Source organism: Cynoglossus semilaevis, chromosome 12 (genome assembly GCF_000523025.1).
Source record: "Cynoglossus semilaevis isolate Cse_v1.0 chromosome 12, Cse_v1.0, whole genome shotgun sequence".
Lineage (NCBI taxonomy): Eukaryota > Metazoa > Chordata > Actinopteri > Pleuronectiformes > Cynoglossidae > Cynoglossus > Cynoglossus semilaevis.
This window is the reverse complement of record NC_024318.1, coordinates 10,405,193-10,414,521: the sequence shown is the minus strand read 5'-3', so window position 1 is coordinate 10,414,521 and position 9,329 is coordinate 10,405,193. Positions and strand designations below refer to the sequence as shown.

Below are 9,329 nucleotides of genomic sequence, written 5' to 3'. Positions count from 1 at the left end.
GTTCAAAGAGCGGATGTGAGGTTTACCTTGGTTTCTATGGCATTTGAATCATATACGGTTTTGACACAATGTGGATTGTCACGTCTGATGTTAGACGTCTACTGATGTGTCTCCTACAGAAAGTCTCATTCAACACTTTCCTGAGAAACAAAATCCTTGACGCATGACGTCTGTTTCTGAAGAATTTGGATGACGCTTGACCAGTTTCTGGCATCTTTGGAAATGAAAAGCTAAAAAGGTTTCAACAACAGAACAACCAGATCCTTTGGTCCAACATAGACTGACTCGTCCAACATTGTCTTCTTTTTAAACACAACCTGAACAGAACGAAACTATAGGACAGAACTGTGCTTCAGAAAAGTATTTTAATGTTGTTTACTTTCAGTGAAGCCTAAACACTTTTCCAAACATTGAGCATCAGAAGCCCAAGACGACCACCATCAGGACCCGACCTGATTACTGTCTTCTTTATCAGGGAGAAACACACACCTGAAGGAAAAGAGAGGAACAACAGACTGAGACAGAGTAGCGAGAGGTGGGTGAGGTCAATGATCTGGGGTCTCTTATCTAAATAAGATATGGCATATCTTATATAGCATGATAAGCACAAAACATATTAGAAAGGAGGTGGGAGACGGGGGGGGGGTACAGGAGTAGACGGGAAGGAGTCGACCATGATGTATGCTACTGCTACTGCGAAAAGGATGTCTTTGAGCAAAATCTGAGATCTTCTATGGACAGGAGGAGTAGGAGATGGGGGTGGCAGAGATGGAACACCACAAAAAAATTGACAAGATCAGAACAGCTGTTCCTCAGAAATGAGGAAATGAGGAACAGCTGTGGCTGGTGAGAATTGGACGGATGGAACATTTGCTGATAAGCGATTTAATGGACAGGATGGACATGAGGAGGAATTAGAAGGTGGACCAAGAGGACAGATGAACAATAATTCATTAATCTAGTGGGAAAGGACAAAGAGATGAAGGTGTGAGGAGAGAGGAGATGACAGATGGAGGTAGATGATCAAATGACGCCAAGTACGAAGCAGAGAAAGCCTCGCCTGGTCAGGACCCTGTTGATACTGTACATCACTTGTACTGTTCTGAGTGAGAATGAGCTTTTTACCAGAGGAAATGTCTGCTGGAGGACAGGAAACATGAGTAGGGCTCCATCATTACTAAATGTTATATTCCTATATGACTGAGATTATTGTATATTATGGAGATCAACAGCTACATATATTTAAAAAAATAAATACAATTAATTCAAAGTTCATTACTCATTATTCATTTTCCAAAAGACATAAGGAATTACCAAGATGTTCCTTTAGGGCAACATTACTGTGACATAATGTGTCATTTCTCATTTAACCTGAGCCAAAGTGGAGCAGAGTGGACGGATTTATATATTTATTCAAAGAAAGAGTGAAGTGGAATTATTTATGCGTGATATTTAGACATCAAAAGATTAACCTGAATCAAATTACGCAAATACAACTCGATGCCAACACTCAACGACGCCCCACTATGGCACTGGGTGTATTTTAATTGCTCAGTGCCTTCAGTGTCTCTGCGTTTTATTAATCTCCGCGCATTTCTGCCCTATATTAATAATAATAAAATGTCACTTTAGGATTAAGTCATATTCATACTCATTCATTCACTTTAGGATTAAGTCATATTCATACCCGTTTTCATTCCTTTAAAGTTAAACTGTTGCTGGTTTCAAGTGTTTCAAGTGTTTGAAGTCTGCCTCAAATGCGTTTTGGATGCCGGCGCAGCGATTACGCACGAATGTGGAACGAACCAGACCGAGGACAGAACCAGACCGGGGACAGAACCAGACCGAGGACAGAACCAGACCGAGGACAGAACCAGACCGGGGACAGAACTTACCAAGTGAGTTCCCGATAAGTGACACGAAGAACACGATGATGTAAGCCACGATGAGAACCCATTCGTACTGTTTGGGGTGCAGGTACTCTCTCCAGATGTATCTCAGAAGTTCATCGTCCTCATCCGCGGAGGAGCGCAAAAGCAACTCCGTGCCGTTGGCCATCTGCGCCGAAGCCAAATATTCCTCACAGTTAAAATTCCCATTGATCCCCGACATTCTTCCAGGTGTTTGCTGCTGTGTTGTAGCCCGTCCTGACTGTGGCCGTGCGTCTGCAGTCAGTCTGCAGTCACCGCAGGTTGTTGCGCAGACTGACTATGAGGACGAGCCACTCGGGTGCGATAAAAACGCGCTCGCGGACTTCGTCAGTGTGACGTCGACTGCCCCCACCCCACCTCAACCGCCTCCCCCCTCGAGTATCCAAGCATGGCTATACAGTACACATATAACACGTATTACTGCAATAAACACGGGTGTTAAAATTCATGGCTCATTCATTAGAGGATAGAGTATGATATGAGATGGGACACACTCTGAAATTTACACAGGTTTGGCCAGTAAAAAAAGTTAAAAATATAAGTATATATGTATTAATAAATAAATAATATATACATTTATTAATAAATATATATATACATATATATATATGTAATACAGTACACCAAATGTTTCAGGGTTGGGGGGCATTTTAGGTCCAACACAGGAGCAGCATCAGAGAGTCAAACTGGACAGGGAAGAGACACTGGAGCAAACAGAGAACAGAGAGGACAGACTGCACTGAACAGGTGAAGGACAAACAGGACTGAGGACGGAGACACAGGGAAGGCAGGCCTAATGGAGCAGACGCACGGGCAGTAGAAGAAAACCAAGACAGACACAGACCTGTGGGTGAAGAGTCGAGCCACAAACAACAAGGAGAGCGTGAGGGAGAGGGGTATGTAGAACGCAGCAGCAGGTGTGAGGGGTGAGACTAATGAGGACAAACAGGTCACAGGTGAGTGTGATGTTGTGATTACCCAGGGAGAGACAGACAGAAGGACAGAGACACAGACTGACTTGGTGGTACTGTGGACATCTTCTGCATCCATTCACCCTCTCACTTCTAATTCTCCAACACTCTAACTATAATCAAAGAAAAGACTAAATTAAAAAAACATATATTGTTATGAGAACATAAAGGGTGAATTAAACAATTTTTTGCAAAACGTTTGGATATCCCTTTATTTAGGTTTTTCCCCCCATTTTGTTCCCCAAAACTAAAAATCCTTAGACGACAAAAAAAGCAGTTTTGTGATCTGTTGCTAAATTGCGAAGAATTAAAATTAGATTGGAAACTCGGATTGACCCAAACATCTTGGAGAAGTGTTACTTAAATGTAACAGGTAGGAAAAATAGCTGTAATGTTAAGATTTGATTTGTCTGAGAACTTTTTGACTTACCTCTTTAGTCCTTGTTCTGGACTCCTTTTCATTAGAAGGTACAGGTTGTTTCTTATATGGCTCAGGGGACATAAAGATGGGCAGATGTACCCACAAAACCACACACACACACACACACACACACACACACACACACACTTGGGGGCAGCACTGATTAAGAAACAGAAGTGAGGCAGGTATGATTTAAACAGAAAAGTGAAAGAGAGAGATCGGCCCCGTTGACTTTAATCTCATTTAATAAACTCTTTAATAAACACTAAAAGCCATCAGGTTGGTTCTTGGTTTTATTGTAGACCATTTGCTGGTGAATGCTGTCGGCTTGATTTGTCGGCTTTAACTGCTTCAAATTCAGCGCGAGACTCTGGAAGGAGGCAGTTAGTGAGAAATAATTACAGAAATGCCCTGCAACCAGAGGGCATTCCATACTTTTATTTAACCCTGCAGATTAAATTGTACACTGCTCTCCATCAAAGTAAATGATATCGTTAAGCTGCAGTATGCAGAAAATTGTTAAAAAATTGTTTTTATTGAAAATCAACAGAGGTCCGTGCTCATGGGCTCAACGGCAGTGGCACTCCCTTCTATGTGGATGCAGAGATAAACATAATTACCAAATGTAAATACACCTGTGGGTGGCAATAATGCAACTCAAAGACATTTGTGATAAAATCTAAAGAAGAAGAAGGAAATAAGGAAGAAGATGAAAAGGCAAAATGCAAGAAGAAAAATACAAATTTATGGAAAATAAAAATAAGATATGAGGTATGAGGTAAATATTCGCAGAATTGGCCTGCTGCTAGCTGGAAGAGAGCAGTATTAATATATACATATATATATTAATTTGGTAAAAAGGCAAATAAGGCCCGTCCTGTCCTGAGCCATTGTTTGGCAAAAACATTGTTAGAGAAGCTAGGAAGGTAGGAGGAATGGTGTAATCTGCAGCAGATAATCAAACCGATTTGTACAGATACATCATAACAAATTAACAGTAATAGTCAGCAGTGCTTACTGTAATACATACCAGTGGTATGGTTGATGTCAAACCACTGGATTCACACCCTTTGCCTCCTGTTTTCTGCATCTCCGTCTCACATCAGTGCGGTGACATTAGGTATTCTACACAGGTCTGAGCTGAGACAATTAAAATGACATCCCTGACTTCTCCAGCAGTTGTCACTGCAGAGCTCCGTGACTGTGACATTGACAAAGTTAAGTCTAATTGCTGCTGTCAGCTTTTTGTCTCCATCAGACAAAGATATTGACTGGAAGCCTGTGCATTATGGGTAAAGTGATCTAGATTGTAATGTAACAGAAAATTAAACGGCTGATTCATTATGGACAAGAGTTTGTGTGTGTGAGGTCGGGGTGATGGGGATTGAGGAAGCAGTTCTCAGAGGAAGCGCTGGCGGGTCTGATAAGTTAAGCATATGTAGCACGATGAGTCATAGACAACACTTGTTTGGAACTGCGTGAAAAAATCAGAAAAAATGAAACTGTTGGGGAGCCATCTGTGCTGAGAGAATCACAGACTGGAAAGGCTCATCCATCACATGACCTCTACTCTCAGTGAGAGCAGCTTTCTTCTGCCAGAGGATACAGGTAGAAAAAGGCTGGGAGGTTCTTAAAAAAACTCATTTTGTTTTTGTCAAATTGGGAGAGGATAAAAAAAGATTACCTTTATCTCCTGTATCTAGTATGTGCTGATAAAATCTGTCTGGAGTAGAGCACCGTACCAGGGCGGTACGTTCTGTTGTTGTTGTTGTTTCCGCTCACTCGGTTTAACAGCGTTCTGTGTCGATACTTTTCTGAAATATTTGCCGTACCTACTGTGAGAAGAACCTTCATGAAGGAACAAAGACGTTTTGTCAAGGACAATAATGTACGGCAGTGAAATTGATCTGTTCATTAGATATGATTCAACTTGGAACTTGTTTGATAACCTGTCTCCAGGATGTTTTTGTTTTGTCTTTTATGAGTCTGGGGCCAGACGACTGAGTGGGTGTTGTCATTAAAAGCAATTAAAAGTATATGGCGTCCTGTGTGAGTAATATAGGAGAATATATATATGTACGGGAGCATCTACATCCGAGTGGATTCTACTGGGACTACCACGTTGAACTGCAGTCATTTCATTTTAGCCGCGTACGTTCTTAGAAGGAAATACTGAAGTTAGTACAGTACAATCATAGACAACGTGCTACTTCACCACTAGGTGGCACTAGAGTGGATTAAGAAGTGCTCTGTGTAACAAATGGTTTTGTTACAATACTTTAAGGCGCAGGTCATGCATGTTCAGCAGCAGTTTCTATCCTTGACTGTGTGTTACACAACCCCAAGGCTTAAAATCTAGATTCCTGACAGAATGTTACTTTAAAAAAAAAAAAAAAAAAATTGATTTGTATGCTGCAGGCTTTGATTTCCAAAGTATAAGTGATAATTTACAAATGGGTTAAAGTTTCTTTGTTGAAAGACCTCAGCTGTGACTCTATTGTCCCTCTTCATACTTTTTATGACGTGACAAATAAAAGATGTGCATCAGTGAAACTGAAGTGCCTTCAATTAAATCAGATATCAAAAGGAGTCCAGCTTTTGTGTGCGTCACGAGACGCGTCCCACTCATGGGCAACAGACTGACTCAGTCACTCGTGTTTATCTTCTTTTCCATTGAACCAACTGTCATGGCAGAGCTGTTTTTTTTAAAGTCTGCGCTCAACATCAGACACTTCTCTGTCGTCCTCTGTGAAAGCAAGTTCAGACAAGATCTTCAGTCTTCATTATTGGTTTTCAGCAGCGAAGGGGAGAGGACAAAGTAGTTCAGTGTTAAATATGACTTTTAAGAGAATACAAACAGAAAATTGTTCTTTTCTTTACGCTTTATTTAAAGACTGAAATTCTCATTATCTCAGTCTCACCAAAGGTTTACTTTTTTAATTAAAATTTAGACGCAGCAGTGAGAAATGAGCTTCTTGAAGGAATAAAAAACTGAGTTGGAGATAGTTTTCTTTTTTTAATTTAAGAATTCTAAACAAACTGTTTGAATGAACCTGAGCCTTGAATAACACTACAAAGTTAATTGAAAATTTCCCATAAAGTATATGGATTTTTTGTTCACAAATTGACATCTTCCTCTGCTGAAATAACAAAAACTCTATAAAACAGGATTATACTATTGGAGATAACTTTGCCAAAGTTTCAGAGGCAATCATTTAAATCCCCTTATATTTCAGAGAAATGTCAGTCTAACCATAATAAGCAAAGTGCAAACTCACAAATTATAGCTGTCTCTGCCTGTCTGTATTAAACTGTTTTTGGAAAATAACTCGCATAGAGTTTTGTTTTTTTTGTTGTTGTTTTTTAATAAATACACCCAGAATTTGACATTCCATCTGTACATTATATGGTGAAGTAATGAACTCGTGATCCTGATGACAACATAAACAGTGTTAAGAAATGAGGTTTAATATCCTGTCAGAATTCTCCCTGGGTTACTTGTTTGCAGTTACGCTAGAGCGTAGTTATAAACACAGAGTAAATCACGACAAAGCCTCCGACAAGGAGAGTCTAGTGGATTAAAAGGTCAAAGGTTATCAAGAAACGTTTACAGTTTTAATTAAATATAAAGAGTTATTATACGAGGAACCCACATAATATTCAGTATTTCGTGAAAATAAAGCTGCAGTGTATATAAACTGCCTCTGGTCCACATGGCTGTTACTTGAGAGAGAGAGAGAGAGAGAGAGACGTTAAACTTTTGTTATTTTCCATATTTTGGCTTTTTGATGTCGAGTGCTTCTGTAAAGTAAATATAATTTAGAAGAAGGATGATGATGAAAAAAAACTTGTGTCAATTATTTTATATTAATAGAAGAAATATGTGCAGAGAAATTTATTCGAATTGTTATGGGGTCTTAGAAATTGTGCTGGGCACAAAATCGTTTTGTGTGATTGTTTTCATTTATTTTCACAGTACGACTCTTCATCACATTCAATCTCTGTGCTTCTTTATTTAATTAGTTTCTTGTGTAATTGGTTCTGCAGGAACCCAGTGGCCTCCTGTCGTTGACCAGTTGAAGTCTTTGACACTGTTTTCAGCACATGGACTCCTCCAGGTTAAAGGGGCCCCCTGTCCCTGCCATTAAAGTACTACAGCAATCACTTACATAATATTGCTATTCTCCTACAGTAATTCACACATGCATCATGATGGTGTCCATTTGTAGCTCAGTGATTCCGAGCTCCAATTTTTCACCATCTTTGTCCACTGACAGGAAGGTTTCTGCGGACGCTGTGTTTTGCTGTGTAGTTCACTTTATTATCCTGTATGGGGTGCTAGAAATGTTATTAAAACGCTGTGGTCATTGAGGTGAGAGGACACAGATGTTTTTGATTTTATAACACCCTGAACACATTACTTAAAAAAGGACCAGAACAAGTTATATTATCAGTCTGTGAGACGAGTGAGCCTCGTGTTATTAGCCAAACACTGCTGTCGTCACCAACGCAAACACTCGTCGTTATACGTAGCTCACAGCAGGAGCTATACACCTCCAATTTTTTTTAAGTCACTTATGCCTTTTCCACACACAAAACCACAAATGATAAACCTTGACATTTTCATTTTTACCTCAGAGTGATCACTTCAACTTTCAATGCACTTTCAGGAGCTCAGAATCTGTGACCATTTTACTCTAATTTATGGCATGTTTTAGTTAATTGATTTCATTTCTTTTAGAGACTCCAGTGGATTGAATAAATCTGACTGATTATTATTTCATTTAGCAGAGCTTGTTTCTAAAAGTAGTACTGTGGATTGCATATTTTTATATTTATTAATTTGACTCCATGACTCTGCAAAGCAAGATTATTTTTTGGGGTTTGTCCATTTCCTGCCTTGAAATATCAAGAGATGATCAGAAGAGTAAATGATATACATTTTACTGACTACTGCAGCCAAATGTGTATATCATTTACATTTAATTACTTAAACATGAGACAGGAATCATTAACCCTTACTCTTCCCTGGAGTCATTAAACAAAGGTGCAGTAATGCAGGTCCTCTCTGACTGAAGACTGTGCTGAGGAAATCAGAGACACGTCTCCAGCACCTCGGCTGCTAACAAACGTCTTAATTACATTCTGACTGAAGTGAAGTGAAATAATTTCTTCTCATTTTTGTTCATAGGAAGGCCTCCTTTTCTTCTCTGGCTTTGCTAATAATAAAATATCTGAAGTGTTCTTGAAACACCAGCGATGATGTGAACTGATTGAGGTTGAAAAAAAAGGTTTTACATTGGCATTTTTTTTAATGGAGAAGGAAAATGTAACTTTTTTGATGTATTTTTGATGTTTTATTTTTCACAAGACTCAGTGTTTATTACCTGGAACAATCACTATAAAAACTCTCCATGTTATGTTTGAAGAGAAACACGTTTTCACTCTCATTTCCTCTGCCTTGTCACTGTAAACCTCCCCTTTGTCCAACAAAAGAAATTGAAATAAAAACCAACAAAACACTGTGTTAAAAGAGCATCACATTTTCTAGAAAGTATTGCAACCCCCACGTAGCTCAGTTGACCTCTGTGTGTTGTGTCATAAATGCGACAACTGTCACCATGTAATTCCTCGTGGAATTCTTGGCTTGTAGAAAGTATAGTAAATCATCTTTACCTTAACATACATCAGATACTAAGTCACAGAGAAACAGCACCCTGGAATGTTCACACAGCTCCACAACTAGCACAACTAATATATGGCATTTAGAAAAAACAACTTTTTTGTATTATCAGTGTTTTCTTATCATTAATTGTGTAAATAAATCCCATTGCTGTTACCGTAAAAACCTGCCTAAAGAAAAATATAGCAAATCTCTAATTTTAAAAAATGCAAAAACAGCTACAACAAGTTTTGACCAGTAAATAGCTAGCGGTAGCTTAAAGAGTTAGATGTTTGTATAAAAAGAGTAAAGTAAAAGCTCTAAAATAGGAACCAAGCTCATTT

General features: G+C 39.0%; 1 protein-coding gene across 1 annotated transcript in view; it reads right to left on the bottom strand.

Moving 5' to 3' along the window:
- Positions 1 to 2,298, bottom strand: part of hcrtr2 (hypocretin (orexin) receptor 2) — a 13,481-nt gene extending 11,183 nt beyond the window's left edge. The window contains exon 1 of the mRNA XM_008322099.3: positions 1,896 to 2,298. Within this exon, the coding sequence (XP_008320321.1) occupies positions 1,896 to 2,112 (217 nt within the window). The 5' untranslated portion in view covers positions 2,113 to 2,298. The remainder of the gene's footprint in view (positions 1 to 1,895) is intronic.
- Between the last annotated feature and the right edge of the window lie 7,031 nt (positions 2,299 to 9,329).